This window comes from Propithecus coquereli, unplaced genomic scaffold (assembly GCF_000956105.1).
Source record: "Propithecus coquereli isolate 6110/MARCELLA unplaced genomic scaffold, Pcoq_1.0 Scaffold473, whole genome shotgun sequence".
In the NCBI taxonomy this organism is placed as follows: domain Eukaryota; kingdom Metazoa; phylum Chordata; class Mammalia; order Primates; family Indriidae; genus Propithecus; species Propithecus coquereli.
In genome coordinates this window covers 956,402-978,190 of record NW_012150541.1, presented here as the reverse complement: position 1 = coordinate 978,190, position 21,789 = coordinate 956,402, and the positions used below count along the sequence as shown (strand labels likewise).

Below are 21,789 nucleotides of genomic sequence, written 5' to 3'. Positions count from 1 at the left end.
CCGCCCTCTCACGCTCCCACCCTGCAAGGGTTGCCAAGGCTTACAGACCCCCCAGGAAGAGTCCAGAAGAATGATTACTCAAATACCCTACTCGAACCTGAAACACATTTTCTTTCTTCCTTCCAGAAAAAACAGGCTCAGTTTTATGAAAACATCGTCAAAGTGGTAAGACCCAAGCCTGACTATTTTGCCGTTGGCTACTATGGACAGGGACTCCCCACGTTCCTGCGGGTAAGTGTTGGTTCTGCCCAGTCCAAGCCAAGGTTGCCGCTCGGCAGAGAGGTCCCTTCCCCAGTTGAGGAAGGACAGGGACTTCGTATGATCTGGAAAGTCTCTCTCTCTACACACTCATGGCTCTGTGGTCAGTCTGCAGTGCCAGAGAGGGGCGGATAATGTTCGCTTTGGTTGCATAAAACCTTTCTACCTGATTTTCCTGAAAAGGACTCCCCTTCAGATATTTATGTGTGTTGTTTTAATTAATTAATTAAAGCCCACGTGTGATTGCTCCAGCTTTGGGGAAGCGGAAGCTCTGTGCCTTGAGCACAGCTGTGTGGGGCACTTGAAACCAGGTGGGAGGTTTCCCTGGTCCCAGAGATGTGCTCCTTTGACCCCGTGTTTCCAACCCCACGGGAGTCACTGGTGGCATGAGATACCTCATCATACCGGCAGGCACGGCATGCAAGCATTCCCCCACGGAGGACGCGTCACTCTGTATAGAAGTGAGCCACGGTTCTGGCCTGGCCGAGGTGGTGAGGGTGGTTGACCACTCGCTCAGTGTCCTGCCTGGGTGGCTGAGGCATCTGGCCCTGTCCTGGTGGCTGCTGGCCAGCCTCCCCTTTTCCCTTCACCGTGTGGCTAAGATAGAGGTCGACCAGAAACCCAGATTCTGAACAAAGTCTTCCCTTCCAAAAAATGAATAAAGGATGTTCAGTTACAAGCTCTAAAGTAGGGAGAAATGTGAAATAACTGTACTCTAAATGAAAAACAAAGCCGAAGAATGGAATGAGCTCAGAGTTGGGCACTTAATGTTGCTAACGGCCTGAAGTAGTGTGTACGCCTGTTTGTGTCCCGGAGAGTGTGTGTCTCTAAGAAAGGGAGAGGGACCGACCCTCAACTGTGGCAGACCCATGCTGTGCTGGGGTGTTAAATAGCGTGTGTGGCCCCTGTGGACAGAGATCTGCCTGTGATATGTGGCCACCAACTCTGATCTGTGCAGGGTGATATCCCGGCAGCAACCCGGAGCCAGTAGCCGCCTGGCCATGCTGGGAGCTCACACACACTACAGCCTCCAGGGACAGCACTGGGTCATCGCCACCATCAAAAGGACAAAATGCAAAGTACCAGTAGAGTTTACCAGGCTTGATTAATATTGAACTGACTTTCCCACCACACCTGAATAATTTTGTGGGGCTGAAGCAGTATATTTACTACGCTTCACAGATCACCTAGCAGGGGTCAATCTCACAATGACATTAGCAGTGACCAAAAAGTGGGCAGAATATTTAGGTGCTTAATGCCGTGCTCAGAGAGCAGCCTCTGAGAACTGACTTGCTGTCCCTTTTGCTTTGTTTTTCTCTACAAATGGAGCTGGTCTTTTGCATTCATATTAATATTTATAGTTCTTACGGGGAGTAAACATCTTTGACTGTATGTACATTTTCCCCTTGTTTTCATGTTTGAAGAGATGACTTCAGAATGCAAAGTAATTGACATTTCTAGAAAATGTTATTAGTGTTTTCATCTATAACTCACTCGTGTTTTTCTATTAAAGCCTTTATATACATTTTTATTATTATGTGTTTCTTCTAATGTAAAGCATAATAAATGCAGGTAGTTTTATAGTAGCTTGTTATACATTAAATCTTACTGAATTTCTGAAGTGTGTGGCTTTATATAGCTTTATAAGACACCCAAACTGTGTATTTATATTTCTAATTAAGACTACATATTACTTTGGTTTCTGCTTGACATTATTTTTTTAGAGAAAAAGAACATTTTTTCTTCCATAATGGTACTTTAAGACATATCTAAGCATAAAGTGAAAAAAATTAATCAGTTCTTAAACTGTTTCTTCTTTAGTGATTTATAAGAACTCAGAATAAGATGGGTCTAGGGAAGAGGGCTGTCTTAGTCTATTTGGGCTGCTATAACAAAATACCTTGGACTGACTAATTTATAAACAACAAAAATTTATCACTCTCAGTTCTGGAGGTTGGGAAGTCCAAGATCAAGGCACCAGTAGATTCAGTGTCTGGTGAGGGCCTGTTCCTCATGCTTGGTGCCTTCCACGTGTTCTCATGGAACAGAAGGGGAAGGCAACTATCTTGGGCATCTTTTATAAGGGTGTTAATTCCATTCACAAGGACAGAGCCCTCGTGACCTCATCACTTCCCAAAGGCTCTACCTTCTGATACTGTTACCTTGGTTATTAGGTTTCAACATTTAAATTTTGGGGGGGATACAAACATTCAGACCATAGCAGAGATAAATTGATTGAGTGCCATAGGATCTCTGTTTGTTTAGAAATCCATTAATTAGACAAATTTTAATTTGACTTCAATCTGAGTCTCTAGGAGATAAGTGTAAAAACATGCAGCGAAATGCTGTTCTCTCTCTGTCTGCCTCTCCCTCTCCCCCCGCCTCTGGCCTCGTCCAGGATCACTGCAGATAAAAAAGGGCCGCAGCTGACTCAGGACCAGCCAATCAGGAGACTCTAACCAATGTCACTGATTGGAATGACAGGTGCATCCATGCAACCAAGTCCCTCATGGAAAGCTTTGCCCCCAGACTCCTGTCTTTGTGCCCTGTGGCTTCTGCTCGCTGTCTTGCCCTTGTTGCAGTTCTTGCTTAGGGTGAGACAGCTCTAAGATGGGCAGGACAGGTGCGGGGAGGCAGAAAGCTTCCTAAACCAGCAACAGCACTATGTTCTCTACCCACTGGTCCCCTCGTGTGACTCAGTTGACATTCAGAACATACTTGTTGAATCTGTGAAGGAACAGAGACCTGTTACCTCTTGCAAGAACTTTCCTTACAGATATATTTACAGAGTGACTGTGTCACACCCAGACAGGACGTTCACCTACTTAACCTCCCCTCCACGCCCCAAGTCGCCTAGCCTGACATCTGTAACAACCCCCAGTGGACTCTCCAACTCGGAATTTATGGAGGTGGGAAAAGTGTCGTTTGAGATGGACCACATCCAGCCCTTCGAAGAAGAGCTCTCTATATTTTATCTTGTCATGTGTTGATGAATAATGATCCGCCCAACCGCTCTGACTGCAGTGAGGGCTGTCCTGCTATCCACCCGCCCCGTCACTCACTCAGGGGAGGCCAAGAGCCTGCTGGCCTCCCGCTTCTGTCTGGATCCCTTTCCCTGCGGGTCTGCGGTCTCTTGGCTGTGTCTTGTAGGAGTCAGCTCAGGGTGGCGGCGCTCAGGCACGGAGACCCCACCTCAGGCTCATGCTGCCTTAAATTCCTTATGGCAGAATGAAAGCGACTTAATTAGGACCTGCCTGAAAAAAAAAACGCACATAATATCCACTTGCCTGGCTATCGTAACCCTTTCTAACCATCTCATGCCCACGGTACCACCAGGCTCCAATTGTGGACTTGGTTTTTTTCATAGTTTTTTAAATTAGGTTGGTTGTTACTGTCAAGACTAAAATGTATCACTAGATCTCAGTAATGTCGTGTCCAGTGCTTCTTAAACAGTGTTAACTCATGTCTTATGTCCACATGCAGTTGATTAATAAGACCAACACAATTATAAGGAAAAAAAATTACAAGTTAAATTCAATGACACTTTTTAAAAACCCATCAAGCGTAGTTTGAAGACCAGTGCACTCGCGTGTGAACTTTTCCCAGCCCTCTCTCTGTGCCGTGTTTTAATGAATGTCATCGTTTCCAGGGAAAAGTTTTCATTTACCGAGGGAAAGAGTATGAACGCCGGGAAGACTTTGAAGCTCGGCTATTAACTCAGTTTCCAAACGCTGAGAAAATGAAGACAACATCTCCACCAGGCGACGATATTAAAAACTCTCCTGGCCAGCGTATCCTTTAAGGCAACCGCACGGACTGTGAAACCGCTACGACGCCATTCGTCTGGACGGTTGGGTGTGCTCGGGGGGCTTCTCGTGGTTGACGTCCACGGTGCCTTATTGGTCCTTAACTCCCTTCCCTTCAGATATTCAGTGCTTCACAGTGAAGCCCAAACTCGATTTGCCCCCTAAGTTCCACAGGCCGGTATCAGAGCAGATTGTAAGGTAATCATCCCATTTTTCTCACCCAGCATGAGCGTGGGAAGAGGCTGGGTACAGATCTCTTGCTAATAATTCCACCTTTGAAAGGATGGATGTTTTATCCTCAGATTAGTTTTCCAGATGCTCTTTCTGTCCTCTTTGAAGAGCATCCAAGAAAGGGAAGGAAGAAGGTGATCCACGGACCGGGAGGGTGCAGGGGCTATTCCTTCCCCCCCAAGGTCACTGACAACAAAAACTTAGGTGGGATGAGGAGGCAGTCTGATCTTCTTATAGACCCACCCTGTCGGGTGGAGTCCCCTGTCGAGCTGTTTTTTGTAAAAAAAAAAAAAAATTTAGAGACAGGGTCTCGCTTCATCTCCCAGGCTGGAGTATAGTGACTTCGTCGTAGCTCACTGCAGCCTCAAACTCCTGGGCTCAAGTGATCCTCCCACCTTAGCCTCCAAATGGTTCACATGTGCTACCATGCCTGGCTTTTTGTTGTTTGTTTGTTTGTTTGTTTAGAGATAGGGTCTCACTGTGTTGTCCAGCCTGGTCTGAACTTCTGGTCTCAAGTGATCCTTCTGCCTCAGCCTCCCAAAATGATGGAATTACAGGCATGAGCCACTGCACCTGACCTGTTGAGCTCTGCAACTGTGCACAAGCCCATCCCCATACCCAGCAAATCTGAGTCCATACAAACGGGTGCGGCTCGAGTGTTTGCATTTTATGATGTGGGAAAAAAGATTCAGGCATTTCCTCCTAGCGATGCACAAGAGAAGAGCCCTTCACCCTCACAGCACAGCAATTACATAATACAGGATTATGGGGTGGCTTTTAAACCTCAAGAGTCAACTGTCCAAATTCAAGTGAGATTTTGTGCCTCTCATTTGAATTGCACCTGACTTAGCAGTGGTGTAGAAACGTCTGCCAAGGCAGATGTTTCTTTGATGTTGAGAATTTTCTCTCCTATTTGATCCATGTTCTAGTGAAAAAAAAATTAACCTCTTTGATGGCCTAATATTCTTCAGGATCTGGTTTTATATCCTGAAGTTTGGTGGTTTCTTTAACCTTTCATCATTTCTATGACCTTTCATCAACAATAATGGAAGATAAACTAGGACCCTGTTTACTTACAAATGGTTGCTCTCGCAAGGCATACCTTTTAAGGCTTACAACATTTTTCTCAGAGAGAAGCATTTGCAAATGGTGACCTGTAGAGCATACCCAGATACAGTATTTCCCTGTGATGTGGGGCCGGTCTGCATTTCAGTGCAGGGCAGAAACGATCCATCCACGCCTGCCCCAGGTATACAGGCAGAGTCCACCCTTTACCCCAGCAAGGGGGGCAGGCTATCCAGGGTCCATGGGTACTCTTGGGGTAGCTGCAAAATCTGCATTTCATAGATCTGAATAAAGTATATAAGACCTTTTTAAAAATAAAAAACACATAAATGGAACACAAAGGCCTCATTCTCTCTCCTCTGCCTCACCTTCCTCTGCGTTTACTGGTTCTGCTCCCAGCACCTCTGCTCCCCGGAGTCTGGGACACCAGGGAGGCAAAAACTCAAGTTGATTTCTGCACCTGCCAACGCCTCCCTCCGAGGCTGGCTGGGAGAGGAAGCCAAGCTGTGGCTTCAGGTCAAGGTTGGGGCATTTTGTAAGACACAATGACATGTTCTGAGGCCAGACCCCATGTCTGAAAGCAAATCGGCTGTTTTGTCGGGTTATGTGTCTAACAGTTTGTCTGTCTCTGTGCAGTTTTTACAGGGTGAACGAGGTCCAGCGATTTGAATATTCTCGGCCAATCCGGAAGGGAGAGAAAAACCCAGACAATGAATTTGCGGTAAAAACAAACAAACAAAAAAACCACCAAAACAGAAACCAAAAAACAACTCCTTTCACTAACAACAAAACTGCCTATGGAGAAGTGTGGTGGCAAAGGCTACCTACCACAGGGCGGTACTAAGTGTCTTTTTATAGGATGTGCAGAAATCCTAACCCATTGCCCCACCAAATTTAGAGAAACTATTGACATTTCACTAACGATACGACTAAGGTCGTTAAGATATGTAATAGGGTGACGGCGCTATTCAAGTTGGGTGCTTCTGTGCCGGGAGCACACTTCCCTCCTGCGTGTGTCTGAGTTGGTCTTCCGTGAGCCCCAGGTGTGAAAGCAGGTGCCAGCATCTCTAGCTACAGAGGGCCTCTGGGAGGTGCCGAGGTACCTAGTGCAGTCAGGAGATGAACTGGGTCTAGACCCAGACGCTCACTCAGCATCCAGCACCCAGTGCCTGAACTTCGGCGCGGCACGGCACAGGACAGCAAGGTTTCCACCTCAGCACTGCCGACATCATGGCCATTCTCTGTGGCGGGCCTGTCCTGTGCACCGCAGGACGTTTGGCAGCATCCCTGACCTCTACCCACTAGGTGCCAGGACCACCTCCCCAGTTGTGACAACCAACCAAAAAGTTTTCCAGATACTGCTAAACAGCTATCCCATGTTGCAAACCGTGCATTAGAGTTAATAGAGATATTAACACAGATCCTCAAAGCCTTTTAAAAAACTATACATACAAACTGATTCCATGGATTCCACTTTTAAAAGACACCAAAAACCAATTTTTAAAAATGTTACTGTTGGCCGGGCGCGGTGGCTCATGCCTGTAATCCTAGCTCTCTGGGAGGCCGAGGCGGGGGATTGTTTTAGCTCAGGAGTTCAAAACCAGCCTGAGCAAGAGCGAGACCCCGTCTCTACTAAAAATAGAGAAATTGATCGGACAACTAAAAATACATAGAAAAAATTAGCCGGGCATGGTGGCGCATGCCTGTAGTCCCAGCTACTTGGGAGGCTGAAGCAGAAGGATCGCTTGAGCCCAGGAGTTTGAGGTTGCTGTGAGCTAGGCTGATGCCATGGCACTCTAGCCCGGGCAACAGAGTGAGACTCTGTCTCCAAAAAAAGGTTACTGTTCATCTTGCCTGGAAACCTCCTATATAGGCCCATATTGCAAGGAGGCATTAGCCCCAGAGGACCCCCTGGGAGGACCAGTGCTACTGAGAATAGCTTCCTCTTGACTGCAGTCTGGAGGAATCAGAGGGTGCAGGGGTCAAAGGTGAGTTAGCACCCTGCTCCTGCGAGGTGGGGCTTGGAACAGTTTCAGCAGGGTTGCCTCAGGTAAAGAGCGGCTTCTGCCCACTCTCCTGGGAATGCCTCAGGTTTTGTCGTCTGATCTCAGGGCTGTAACTGAGTCTCAGAGAACCGTGGAGAGGCAGAAGTGCCTTCCAGCCCTTGAGGCCAGGTTCCTTGTGTGTCAGTGAGGAGCTGGGAGGAGCTTGGAGTCAGCGAATTCTGAAGTGTTCTACAGGTCTAACAGGCCGGTTGTTTCAAGATGAAAGGCCTATTTCTTGGTTAATGCCAGCATCCTGGACCCACTTGGTGACTGGTCACCGCGGTGTTGTCTAGAACAGCGAGGGAGGTCACACCCAGCACGCTAAGGGCAGTGGCTTCCTGAGCCATCTGTATCTGTCACAGTCAATACAAGCAGTAATTCTATTATTTATGTGGTATCTCTGCACTGTAGGATTTATAGGCAGGTCATGAATCTCCCTGTCACTTCTCCCATCTGGAAAGTAGGTATATTCTTAGCTTCTAGAGAAACAGACGCAAGGAGGGCAAGCACCCTGCCAAAGGGTGCGCAGCCAGGTGAGTGCAGAGCTAAGAATAACCAGGACTCCTGACATTTGAGCTGCACTAAGCCTCGGAGGCTGTGCTTCTTCTAAATGGCCCTGAAATCCCCTAATGGCCCCATTTAGGTCTGCGCACTTGGATGAAGCGTTCAGAAGCCACAGGATTTGATCCATGCTTGACAAAGCCTCGGGCTTCCACATAAGCACGGGGGTTTTACAGTCTTGGGAAGCCAGGCTCCTGCCCTCCCGCAGAGGCTGGCTCGGGACAGGGGGCTGGGAGGGCTGCTGCCAGGCCAGGAGCGAAGCGTCACAGCTCAGTGCCTCCAAGCCAGGCAAGGGGTCCAGCTCTGGAGAGCTGGGGCCAGCCAACAGGGAGGGAGACGAGATAGGGCCTGAGTTCTCGGCAGCTGGCCTAAAGCCCAGGATGGAGCCCATTCGTCCCCCCAGGGGGTGTTGACATGAGAGAAAGCAGAGGTCTGGTCTAGAGGTGGCCCTAAAGGGCTAGCGTGCTTCTGTTTCTAGGGCGAGTGCCTGAGGCAGCCGTTCCCGTGGGGCAAAAGGACCATCAGCCTGAGATACTGGAGGCCTTGCCTGTGTCCCCAAGGCCTCAGCCAGGCCCTCCCCTTTCCTCTTCTGGAACCTAAGAGGGTTGGGATAAGCGCTTTCCAAGATCCAGGCCAGTGTTCTGGAATTGTGGACATTTCATGCTCCCATGATTTGTGTCTAGATGGCTGTTGGCTGCTCAGGGATCCTGCAGCACAGGAGGTGGAGCAGGGCCAGCTACATGTCCCGAAGGATGAGGTCGGACAAAGGGTTGGCAGTTTACCCCTGCGATGGAGTTCTCTGCACAACCTTTACAGAGATGCAGACTTCTGTTTATTGGCTTGAAATGATTTCCTACAATATGTAATATACTGTTTTACCAAAGAACACAGATTAGAAAATGGTGTTTTTATTTTAAATATACACACATAGACTTTTGCATACCGAGTAAGAAGTCTTGAACAATAGATACTAAAATGTTTAGGTTATCATCTTTGGGTAGTGGGTGATTTTTCTCCTTTCTGTTTCCATATCTTTATGTTCTCATGTAAACATATATTAGTTATGTTAAACTTTAAAGCTTAAAATACTGACTGATTTTATTAGAATGTGAGAGATCACTTTTTTAAACCCAGTCTTCCTTAATGCATTTGCACCTTTGCTAAGAAAAATGGTCATAAAACTCATAAAATTTAGAGGCTTTCCAAAATCTATTTGCTGAAGAGGGAGCCCCTTCATTGTGAGGTATATACGTCTTCCCTGCCCACCTACTGTGTAATATTTTTGTTGCCGAATACCAGGCAGATAGGCAACACCGGCTAGGAAACCAGGGCCCTTTGGTGTGTGCTGTGTGACCATTAAGCAGAGCATGGCTTGTGAGCCGTGACCTCAGCACATGCTTGCCCTGTGCTGAACACCAGCAGAACCCTTCCCTGAGGGAGGACCTAGTTCCTACAGAGTTATAAATCCCGCTGGGGAGATGTGTCCACCTGCCGACATCCTTCTCCTAACAAGTGTTGGGTGTGTTCCCTTTGCAGAACATGTGGATCGAGAGAACCGTATACACAACTGCGTATAAATTACCTGGAATTTTAAGGTGGTTCGAGGTCAAATCCGTTTTCATGGTAAGGACGCCCCCAAGAAGGAATTGTCCCCTCCCCGCCCTAATACAGTCTGACGCGCCCTCTTCGCCTTCGCGTGACGGTGACCAGCGCGCACACCGCAGGTCCCACAGTTCACGTCATCTCCCTGCTGTTCCTGGGAGCGTTGATGGCTCCTCACCCACCGATATTTTAGTGGAAATGCTATGTCATCACAACCAGCTCCAACTTATAAGAAAACCAGAACTAAGATTTCATTTCTTCTTACAAAATATTTGAATTCAGTCATAGCTGTGCTGTTTTGACAGTTCTTTCTGTTAACTAAATGAAAAGTTTAAGACAAGTTCCAATTTACATACTTTTTTAAAGATCTCTTTTCCTGATGGTTTTATTGCCATTTACATGACAAACAACTTAATTAATAGTACTTGCTCATTCCAAGTAAAAATAGCCTGAGAATATACCCTTCCCTGGCACTGTGTAAAGGAATAATGATTTCCATCTCTCAGCAAAGCTAAGCCTTGCCTTGCTACAGGACAGTTTAATTTACATGAAACTCACATTTGCGGTGAGCTATATCGGACACGTTCATTTACATGAACCAGAGTCGGTCAGCAGATTTATTGACTGTTGAAATGCCAGGGCTGTGGCAATCGGCAGTATAAAAAGGTCTGACTGAACTGCGGAAGTTTTTGTTTGTGTGTCTCGATGTCTTTAGTCTTCACCAGGGAGGATCTCACCCAGACTGGTGCTTGCCATTTTGTGCACAGAGAGTCCCCCTGAAACACCTGATTATTTGGCTCCAGGACTTGGCTGGAACCTCCCTTCCCTGCTTTGTGTTCACCCTTCTCCTTTGCCCATGCTGGCCTGAGTCCAGGCCGCTCTAGGGGACCCAGGAGCCACCAGACTCCTCACCCTGCAGGGCCACAGGGTGGGAGCACCTGGGTTCTTCCCTGCCCCTCCCTGGGAGCTCCTGTTCTCAGCCCCTGGCACCCGACAGCCCTGATCGATGGAAGGCTGTCGGGAGTCAGGTGTCAGGGTGAAGATGCGGCCCCTTCAGGGCCCTCTGGAGCTGGTGATGTGCTTACTACACTCGGGAGAGACGCCAGAAGAGCAGGCCCTTCACACACGCGGGTGCTAATCCTCCCAGCGGGCCTCTGCCCACAAGCCCCGAGTAATCGGGGATCTGTGAGCCAGCGGAGGTGGAGGGCCCTGACCTTTTGTGTGGATGCAGTTCCTCCCCCAGCTGTGTTGGCCATTTTTAACAAACTAAGAGGGCTGGAAGCCGAATAATCCCAGAATGGCAGGACTAAATCCTGCTGTCAAACCCCCGTGGCTGCCGCTTGTGCCTCCAGGGACCAGCCCCCATGGGATCTCTGTAGGGCCAGGCACTCACCCTGTTTGTTTGATAAAAATAGGGAACAAGTCTTTCCTGCGGCAAGTGGGGTCAGGGACGGGGAGTTAGCAGCCGGTCCAGATGGAATACTGCCCTGGTGGGTCCATTTGGTGAAGCTGTACACCTGGGATGGAATGTTCTAGAGGCTGACAGAGTAAGGTGTGGGGTCAGGACAGCACTGCTAGGACACATGTTGTTCGGGGTGCACATGGTCGGCCACGTTCTGTACACTGTGACTTCTCCACTGTCGTCCCTCCAGCAGTGCAAGACGGGCGCGTCAGTGAGTGTCTGTTTCCTCCACAGCCACCGAGGAGTGTCACTCTAGGCTTTGGCAATTTACAGAGTCATCATCCCTGTTCATCTCTGTGCCCCCACCCCCTCCTCACAGTTCCCCGCAGGCTGCAGCAAGAAAACAGGAGGCTCTGTTTACTGGGTGCTGAAGACACTTCCTGTCGCGCCTCTTCTGGGAGCATCAAAGTTATCATGAGGTCACCCCTGGCCCAGGCCTCTGTGGCCCCGCTGGGGTGAGGCAGCTGAGTCCGTTGGAATGAGGCCAGGGTGGGGGCAGGACTGTGGTGCCTGCCTTAGACCCAGCCACGTTGCCCTGGTGCCTTGGGCTGAGCCAGAGTGGGCACTGGGCTGGGCCTGGCCGGGACCCGAGGGCCTCCTGAGAAGGAGGTCAGAGGTGCCTGAGAGGATGGACGCAGGGGAGGCTGAGGAGGACGTGTGGTCAGTCCCATGCCTTCATGCTGAAGGCCCCACTGACCAGTGGCAGGTTTGCAAATGAGGCTGCTGAGGGCAGGTTGGAAGTACCCACGTTCCCTGGGGCGATGAGAGCTCTTCCGTCCCACAAGGACACGTGGAAGCTGCCACAGCAGGGTGTGGCCAGACGGGGACAGCGGGCTTCCCAAGTGCCTGGGCCTCCCTCTAGATTCCTCCAAATTCCCTAAAATCTTTCTTCTGTCTATGGAAACAGTGACAAAATGGCCAGCTGCTCTCAGTTGGGCCATAAGTGGTCATGCCTGAAAATTCTGTTGGCAAGAAAGGTGCTTGGGGGAGTACGAAGGCTGCCCCCTCACAACCTGGCTCCTCTGGTGGGGCCCCAGGAGCTGGGGCGGGTGGGCTGATGCATGCTGTCGTCCTGTCTGTGCAGGTGGAGATCAGCCCCCTGGAGAATGCCATCGAGACCATGCAGCTGACGAACGACAAGATCGACAGCATGGTGCAGCAGCACCTGGACGACCCCAGCCTCCCTGTCAACCCCCTCTCCATGCTGCTCAACGGCATCGTGGACCCTGCCGTCATGGGGGGCTTCGCAAACTATGAAAAGGCTCGTCACAACCCTGCCCCGGGACTGACCGAAAATTCCAAACACTATCCCCAAAGCCCAGAAACGATCCCACTGCTGATCCTTGCTCAGTCTCACAGTGACCTGGCCCAGGCCAGGCAGGAGCACCCAGAGGCAGGCCCTGCAGGTGCCACAGGGTCGAGGCCGGGCCCCGGGCACAGCTCCCCGGGGCATCCTCTGATAGCCCGGAAGCCCCCACTGACCCACTTGGGTGGGGCTTATCTGTGGCCAGTGGGCCTTGGGTGGCTTGTAAGAGGCTTGGGATTATTAAAGACAAAAGCATAGGAGTATTTAGCCCAGGGAGCAGCACTTGGAGAGTGGAGGGGGCCCAGCCACTGGTGCCCCTGGATCCTAGCTGGATGGGAACCGGCAGAAGTTGAAGGACACGGGTGAGGTCTAGACCAGGGCTCTGCGTTTTCGTAAATGAAGTTCTCTTGGAACACTGCCACGCCCATTCATTTACTTACTGCCTGTGACCGTTTTCCTGATACTGAAACAGCACAGTTGAGTAGTCGCAGCGTTGAGTAGTTGTGACAGAGACCCTTACGCTCCACAAAACCTAAAATGTTCACCATCTGGCCCTTCTCAAAAAAAGCTTGTTGATCTCTGATCTAGACAAGGAAAAATGGAGACAGAAAGGGCCTGGCAGCAGAGCGGGCTGTGCTGCACGGGGTAGTTGACCGCACTTGGGCAAACAGGCGGCGCTTTCTTAATGCTCTGTTGCCTTCAGGTGTAGGTCAGGTCGGGCAGGTGCAGAGTGGCAGGCCCGGCATGTGAGCAGCTGGGAGGGCTGTGTCCACTGCCACCCAGCATCCAGGTCAGCGTGGCTTCGCTGGACTCCAAGGACTGGGCGTGCTTCTGGTCCCCCCTCCCCACGCCCCCCCAGCTGCCCCTTAGCTCCATTTATTGTATTTGGCCTTACTGGTTATTTTGCCTTGGGTGCTGGGAAGGGGGTAACTAGGGTGTGGAGTGAGCTCTGTGTGGGTCTATTTTACACACGGCTCCATCCCCAGGGCCTGGCGCCCAGTAAGTGTGAGAATCTGTGTGGGATGAGTAGGTGTACTGAGTGGCTCTCCCTGTCTCCACCAGGCCTTCTTCACCGACCGGTACCTGCAGGAGCACCCCGAGGCCCACGAAAAGATCGAGAAGCTCAAGGACCTGATTGCCTGGCAGGTAGAGTGTCAGATGCCAACCTTTTGTGGCTGGAGGGGAAGAAAAGCCCAGTCCACACTGGCGCAGGTCTGCCTGGGGCCCTCTCAGCACATGTGCCCAGCCAGCATGGGGGCGCCAGGACAGCAGTCAGATCGGATGTGACTACCATTGTCCCTGGGTAAACTCACCCATGCTGTGTGATCGACTCAGCTCCCGGGCTGCCTACAGTCATGAATTAGAACACCCAGAAAATTCTCTCTTGCAAGCGAACAAGGCCTCTTTCCTCCTGCTGCTGGAAAATCCAGCAGTGTGGTATGGATAGGACAGAACTCAGGGCAAGCTCAGAGCCATGATGCCGTGGGCTGTGGCCTGCGCCAGGGGAGGTGCTCCACCACCCCGTCCTTGGCGAGTGTGCAGGCCGGGAGCTACGGGCTCTAGCGGGTGGTGTGTGTCCTCATTTGTGTTTTCCCAGCTGTACTTTTCTGCATATTATTTTGTTTTTCACCTTGTGCTCCTGGGGCCTTCTGAGTCTTCTTAGAGGGCCACCGCCTTAAAAGGGTAGGTAGCTCCAGAGCGTGCCTTGTGTTAGGTTGTCAGTTACCTGTGGATGTGTCTGTGCTTCTCGGAGCCCTCCTGAGCATGTCAGGGACGTCTAGGAGCTCGGCCTACGCTTGTGCTGCTACGCTGGGCACCTCATTTCTTTAGGCCTCCTTTGCTCCTGTGGGAGGCAAGGAGGCTGCTGTCCCTGAGGTCTCGCCAGGCTGAGTAGAGAGAGCCAAGGGCGGTGGGGGCATCGCAGCCGGTGCCACTTCGCTGAGCTGCAGTCCCAGGCGCCCAGTTGGGCTCAGACATCCTATATGGTTTCTCTGTGCCTCGTCGGGCACAAGCCAGGGCTGTTCCTCTGCGGAGACATCTCTGGGCATTTCGATTCTGGCCCCACCTTAGTGGCTTCTCCGTCATCAGCACATTGGCACTGAGACCTCTTAGGATGGAGTAAAGCTGACCTTTGGTTGTAAGCCAAGTTACAAGTCCTCCGAATTTGTGTTCAAATGTATAAGAGCGACTAGATTTTTATAATTCTAAGTGTTTATATTTATATAGGTCCATAATGTCTATTATGTATATTATAATTGTGATAATATAGCAAAATTTACCATTTTAACCATTTTTAAGCATGCAGTTCAGAGGCATTAAGTACATTCCCATGGTTGTACAACCATCACTACCATCCACCTCCAGAATTTTTTCATCTTGCAAACTGAAACTTTGCACTCGTTAAACAATAACTCCTCCATTCTACTTTTTGTCTCATGAATCTGACACTCCAGTACCTCATGTAAGTGGACTCATACGGTATCTGTCCTTTGTGTCTGGCCTGTTTCACTGAGCCTGTCTTCGGGGTCCATCCGTGCTGTAGCACATGGCAGACTTTTACTCCTTCTCAGGCTGAATCATATTTCATTGCAGGGAGAGACCACATTTTGTTTGTCCATTTATGTGTTGATGAACATTTGGGTTATTTCAACCTTTTGGTTGGTGTGAATAACGCTGCTATGAATATGGGTGTACAAACATCTTTTTTAAGTCCCTACTTCCAATACTCTGGGGTATATACCCAAAACTGGAATTGCTGGATCACGTGGTATTCTCTGTTTAATTTTTTGAGGACCTGCCAAACTTTCTGCAATGGCTGCACCAGTTTACCTTCCCACCGTCTGTAATGCATGATTCCAATGGCTTTACATCCTCACCAAGACTTTCTGGGGGTTTTTTTGTTTTAATAACCACAATTCTAGTGGGTACTTATATACATATATATATATTTAACAGAAATTAGGCTTTGTCACAAATCTGTCTGCATTTGAAATGTTTGCCTTGAAATTGTGATTTAAAAACCCTCAGAGCCAGCTGGAAGGGACATCATTGGCTGACGACGATGGTTTCTCTACGTGGAACGTAAGCCTCTTGTGGTCCACTTTCCTCTGTTACTCCAAAAGTGGGAGAGAGTTTAGAATTTTTAATGATTCCATTTCAGATGTTGTAGAAATCAAAGTTACAAAATTCAAAATTCTTCTGAAGGCTGTAAAACCATTGCTATACAAAAACTAGTTTGGTCTGCAAAAGTTCTATTGATTTTTTTTTCCTGTAAGCTTTTACAGCAAATTGGATTTTAAGAGTTTCAAGCCCTACAGAGGAAAATAATTTGTTCCCCAGAGAGCAGCTTTATGTCAGCACTATGTCATCACTCCTAATAACTATATTAAAGGATGAATTTTAAAGCAGGTCACAGGAAAGTTGAAAGAAATAATCAGTTTTCTAGTAACTTCATTAAATCAAAAAGTGATGAAAATACATATTCAAAACATTATGTATGATTTTGCTTTCATTTGCAAATGTTTTGAAAACTCCTATCTTAGTGTTAGTAATTGAGTTATATGTTCATTAAAAATAAGAAGTCTGGGGTTTCAGAATGCTTTGTTCTCTTTTTGTTTATTAGTTCATTTGGGTTTTTTTTTTTTTATCTGAAACTCTATCAGGGCAGAGTGAGGTTTTCCTCCTGGGAATCCCAGGACACATTTGCAGAGTTTTTATCACCGATATACAATAAGCGCCTCTTCAATGCCTAAAATCATTTGTGAAGCCCAGTTAATAAGTCCCAGGCAGCTCCTGAGCTCTGCTCGCTGTCTCTGAAATCGAGAATGGGCTGACCTGCTGCTCTCACTGGCTGGGAGGCTGCAGCCGGGTGCAGGCTGTGCGGAGCCTCTCTGAGGTTTGCAGCTGACACCAGGTCATGAGTCACTTCCTCAAAAGGCACAGCTCGGTCTTTCCCAAACACAGCTGTCATTGTTGAGCATCCCTGCCGAGTGTCCAAAGATGAATCCGTGCAGTCTTATATTAAACTGCTGTGATGTGTACATATTTTTCTTTTGAAATGTATGAAGATGAAAGACCGAACCCACTCATCATCCCCAGCTGATGACAAGCGTGACCGTCGTGGCCAGGGGTGGTGCTCCTGGAGCACCAAGTGGGGTTTCCAAATGTTCTGTGCTGCTTGCAGGGCATGAATCTGGGCAGGGGACAGACAGGAGCAAACTTCAAATGCCGCCCATCAGGAGGGCCTCTTTTTAGAGCAGGCCACAGGCTCATCTTGAACTGGAGGTGTGATTTTGGGAAAGTCCTCTGCCCTCTCTGGGCTCTGAGAAACTACAGGAATGCTGATTCCTGGGATCCACCTACAGCAAGTCAGGTCCAGGAATCTGCCTGAAAAATTTTGATGTTCAGCCAGGTTGGAACCTCACTGAACTAAAGGGTCTCCAAAGACCATTTCAGGCCCTAGGTCTGTATCTTCTACTTGTATATCAAGTACCTTGTAGGTTGGAATGCGTTTACACAGGACATCTTTTTAGTTTCTTTCCTTTAGAATCGCAGCTGCAGTTCAGCCCCAAATAGACATCGAACAGGGGGCCGGATCCTATCCTGTAAGGTTATTTCCAGCCAGTGTCAGGAACTGCTTTGAGTGATGGATTCTCACACCTTGTAAGTTTCACCTGCCAAATTACAATTCAGGCAGGACCGTGACCTAAACCAAATGGTTTTAACCCTCGTCCAGCAAGCAGCTTTTTTGATGTCAAGAATCTGACTAACTAAGGGTTTTATCACACTACTACCACCACCACCACCAACAACAAAAAGCAGAAATGATTAGATTACATTTGGCACTTTTGAGAACGACCCATACTAAATCAAAAATGCTTTTAGTATCTAGGGTGGCTGTGCTTTCAGCTCGAGAGAGCACCCCACACTTACCTGCCTTGGCACCCAGAAATAGACACAACATGTTTACCATCCCACCAGGTGTTGTCCCAGCCTTTGTCATCCCTAAAGACAGAACTCAGGAAGCGCAAGGATCACGGTGAGCTTTTCCTCCTGTTGGCCCTGAGGAAACTGCGGCCAGCCCCGGGGAAGCTGCCATCTGCACGAGTAATTCCTATGGAATATTAAAATGTCCCGTCTATTTTGAAACCTCACCTGCACACTGTCCTTTGGCTGTAACTGGGCAGAAGGGGATCAGTGGCATGTGCCTTGGGTTTGGGCCCAAATGTCAGCAAAACAAACTTTGGTGTCAGTGCAGCCTGAGAGCAGGCTGGGGGGGCTGTAAACACAGGAGAGCGCTCGCTGATTCCCTCCTTTCCTGGAGTACCAAGAGAGGCAGCAGCTGCGCGCTATAAATGGCAACCAAATACATTTTATGCGTTGATTCATCTTGATAAGATTTCTTGAATTTGTTCACATGAAATTCAATTGTGTACTTATTATCCTTCTTACTAATAAATCTGCTCATTTAGATTGGTGTTCTGTCCTATTAGGAAAATCTGTTTTTAATCATATTTTGATTTAATTATAAATTATTAAGAGGAAGCCTCTTAGCTTGATTGCGTTGAAGAATGTCTAACTTGCAGTCCAAGCCTTGTGGGGGAAGTCAGCCAGAGGCAGAAAGGGAGCCTTTGCTACACCCACCCCCAACAGCAGTGGCTCTGGTGGGTCTCTGCAGCTGGGGGAATGAAAACGTCTCTCTTACGACACGTTTAAAGGTCAGCTACATCTCCACACTCGGAAGTGAAGCGTTGGCATGGATATTTTGTGACAGCAGTGTCGGCAGAGAAATGATTATTTTTAGTCTTAAGGGAGAATAAATTTGGTTTTCCTTTCCAAATAAGAATATTCTTCAGGACTGTAGATCACATGTCATTACGTTGTGGAATAGGGTTCTCAATTGCCTATAAAGGTAATATTCTTAGCTAAAAAAAGTGTTTGCACTCTGACATGACCCTTTGCTAATAGAACAAGTTCCATCTAAACAAATTCAAAGTGTAGCTCTCTCCAAACTCAAGTGCAAAGCACAGGTGAGTCCATTCTGGGAAAGTAATTGAGTGGCCGTGGTGTGGGGCGCAACCACACCACATGCATCCAATCCAGAACACAAGTGATTTTGTTTAAGCATTTTGGTCTTCGGGGGCAATATGCCTGCTGATGAGTTTAATCAGCCCGCTTGACGTGGAACCAAAGCAGATGCATTTTGCACAGCTGCACCTTCCACGGTGTGCGTTGCTTTCCCTAGACCATGATCCTAGACGTAAGGGACGCAACTTCTATGTTTTACAGATTCCATTTTTGGCAGAAGGGATCAGGATTCATGGAGAAAAAGTCACGGAAGCCCTGAGGCCGTTCCACGAGAGGATGGAAGCCTGCTTCAAACAGCTGAAGGAAAAGGTGGAAAAGCAATATGGCATCCGAACTGTGGTGAGTGGGTGGTGTCGCAGAGGAGGGGGTGTCTGTGCATCCCATTGCCCAGCTGTGCTGGGCTCACAGAGCACAGGAACTCACTTGTGCTTAGGAAGCAGGATTTAGGGGAGCTCAATCCCTTTGTCAGTCCATCTGCCAGCAATCCAGCAGCCTCCTTTTAATAAGTGGACACGTCAGGGTGAATAAACATTCATGCATTTGCGTGATCACCAAATGCCCCCTTGTTTGGTGTGAGCATAGTCCACCCTCACTGTTGTGGAGCAACGGAGAAATCTCAAGAGGCCCATGTGACTTGGCTGGTTGGCAGAGCCTACACCTGCAGTTGTACGACACACACAAAGGGTTCAGCTCCTGTGATGTCCATGGCAGAGGTGGCCCAGCAAGGTTGAAGTCTAAGAATCATGGCTATGAGGGGAGAGTGATGGATTACTAGAGTTTGAATTTGTTAGCAAAGACTCACCTATGGGAGGAAGTGGTAGTTGATCTAGACCGAGGAGGATAAGTTGGATATGGCCAGGGGAGCCCGGAAGGACACTGCCCAGAGAGAGGACTCCCTCAACAAAGGCTGGGAGGCGGGACTCTGGATGGCCAGAGGCCAGTGCAGACACACGCATGCCTTGTGCAGGAGGGAAACCACAGGGAGGAGTTGGAAAGGTACCCGACCTCCAAGGACTGGGGATGCCAGGCTGGGACAGGAGGCCCTCTCATGATGAAGGGCAGAACTGGACTTTTGCGATGAGTTTCTGGAAGGTTTCTGAGCAGGAGCTGGGATCAGGAGCATGATAAAGAGCAGCTTGTGAGTTTTAACCGGGCAAAAAGCCGTGCAGTTGAAGTCTGACAGCAGGCTTGAGACTGTCCTCAGGAGCCATGTCTTAGCAGCTCTGGGGGCAAGGCCAGACACCCCAAGTCAGAGCCACCCTGGCAAGACGCCCAGAGTCTCCCTGGCGAGACGTCCAGAGTGGTACTTCCATCTTGATGGTCTCTGGGTTTCGCTGCAGCCTATTCTGACTGCCAGTGGACCCTGGAGACATTGGGCACAGCAAATGGCCCCTTTCCCCATTGTTCAGGGATGACAGGCTGTGTGGCAAAGAGAGGAAGTAAGCCCTTATCTACCATGATAGAATTCCACGCCTGCTGGCGTTGAGCAGTGTGTGCACGTCTTCAGTGGTCCTGCCTAAGGAAGGCGTGCTAGGCGGGAGTCACTCCACTTCTTACAACATACAACACTTACTCCCTAAAGGCCGGGTGTTGAATGAGGTGCGCCATTTTGGTTTCGTTTTTGGCCAAGTTCTCAGCTGCCCTGGCTGTTGAACTCACTTTTCCATCGTACATTCATCTCGTTTAGCAAACACTACTTTAGGGCTTACCGGGTGCCAGGGACCTTTCCTGTGTTTTACAAATGTTCATTTGCTTGATCCACCTAACACTCTGGGAAGCAGGCACCATGGTCATTCCCATTTTACAGGTAAGGACACAAGGACACAGGAAGGTTAACGAGCCCAAGGTCACACACTAGCAAGTGGCCAGCCCGGGGTCTGAGCCCAAACAGTCTCATCTGTGCTTCCAGCCCTCACCCTGTATTTCACATCACGAGCTTGTCCTCCTCTCGCCCATGTGGTAGGAGATGAGGACTCTCCCCGAGAAAGGTTAACTGGACCGTGATTCCACTGCCTGCTCCCCAGTCTCCCCAACGCTGCCGGGCGAGGCTGAGCCTCTGGGCCTCCAAGCCAGGGACCTGACAAAGCACAACTGCTGGCCCTGGGTCTGGAAGCTCAGTGGGTGGGAATCTGGGACTGACAGGCCCGCAGGAGCTGCCACAGGTGAGCAGGCCTGGGCATCCAGGCGCTGGCCTTTGTGCAAGTCACAATCCCTGAGCAGTGCTTGATGGCGTCGGAGCTTGCAACTGCTTGCAGTCAGAGTCGAGTGGCAAGAAGCGTTTCAGGGTGTGTCACTGTGCACCTCTTCCAAAATTCAACGCCAGTTTTAATTGTTTCTAAGAAATAAACACTTGTGAAATCTTGAAGGTTTCCTACTAAGTGAAAAGCTTCCCTTTTATCAATCATTTAACACATATCTCAAAGTCACAGGAAGCTGCTTGACTCACCAAACATCTTTCATATCCCTTTCTCTGCTATGATTCATGATTCCTATGTGTGCCTGCCGTTGGAGAAAACAAGGACAGGAAGGTCGGGGTATGTGTGAGTGGCAGGGGTGTCTCGCTATTCAAAAACAAGCTTCCCCTGGCTGCAGCTCCGGCAGCCATCCTTGGCTGGAGATGAGCGCTTCCCACTGCACCCTGCGGCAGCACCATCTCCACCAGACTTCCAGCCCTGCTCTGTGGGGCCAGACAGGGCACCCTAGCTAGGGGTGGGGAGGCTTATTAGGGGGGCAATCCAGGAACAGAATTAAGGATGTGTTTCCCACCCTTGGATGCTTCGTTCCCTTGGGCCACATTCCTGAGTCCTCCTGCATCCTGGGACCCCAAAGCCAGGCTCTGCAGTCAGCTTCCTTTGAGCAGATGAGGGGCAGGCAGACGCCGTCATCCTCTGAGAAATGTGACAATGAAAAGCAGTCTGAGATGAGCCTTTCCTGTCTTAACTACGTTGGAAACTTGGAAGCATCTCAGAATACTTTGAAAAGCAATATAGTATCATCCTATTCAAAAAAAGATGGATTTAAAAATAAAAATCCCATAGAAAGGACATAAACCATTGTGTCAATTTTTCTGAGCCAGCCTAAGCCCTAGAAAGAGAGGAAGTGGACACCCTCTGACTTCTTAACACACAGGCCCCTCTGGCCTGCTCCGCGCTGGCCTGACCTCACCAGTCCTGGGACTCTAAGGCAGCACTGTGGCCCTGTGTCCCCTGATCCTTGGGGAGCGAGGCATGTGGGACCCTGGGAAAGAGCCCACGAGCGCCTGCTGCATTCAGCATCCCACGCCTTTGCTGGCCCGCAGTGCACAGTAGGTGCTTGTGTTTGCCTTTGAGCTCATGCAGGAGATGTTTATGTTTCTCAAGCAATCTT

The 21,789-nt window shown here is 49.2% G+C and overlaps 1 protein-coding gene across 1 annotated transcript in view; it reads left to right on the top strand.

Annotated features, from left to right (window-relative positions):
* The window catches only part of DOCK1 (dedicator of cytokinesis 1), a 484,728-nt gene that overhangs the window by 443,706 nt on the left and 19,233 nt on the right, over positions 1–21,789 (top strand). Inside the window, exons 40-47 of the mRNA XM_012655364.1 lie at positions 127–231; positions 3,908–4,049; positions 4,184–4,262; positions 5,997–6,081; positions 9,503–9,589; positions 12,115–12,291; positions 13,399–13,482; positions 18,625–18,762. Coding sequence (XP_012510818.1) covers positions 127–231; positions 3,908–4,049; positions 4,184–4,262; positions 5,997–6,081; positions 9,503–9,589; positions 12,115–12,291; positions 13,399–13,482; positions 18,625–18,762 — 897 coding nt within the window. The remainder of the gene's footprint in view (positions 1–126; positions 232–3,907; positions 4,050–4,183; positions 4,263–5,996; positions 6,082–9,502; positions 9,590–12,114; positions 12,292–13,398; positions 13,483–18,624; positions 18,763–21,789) is intronic.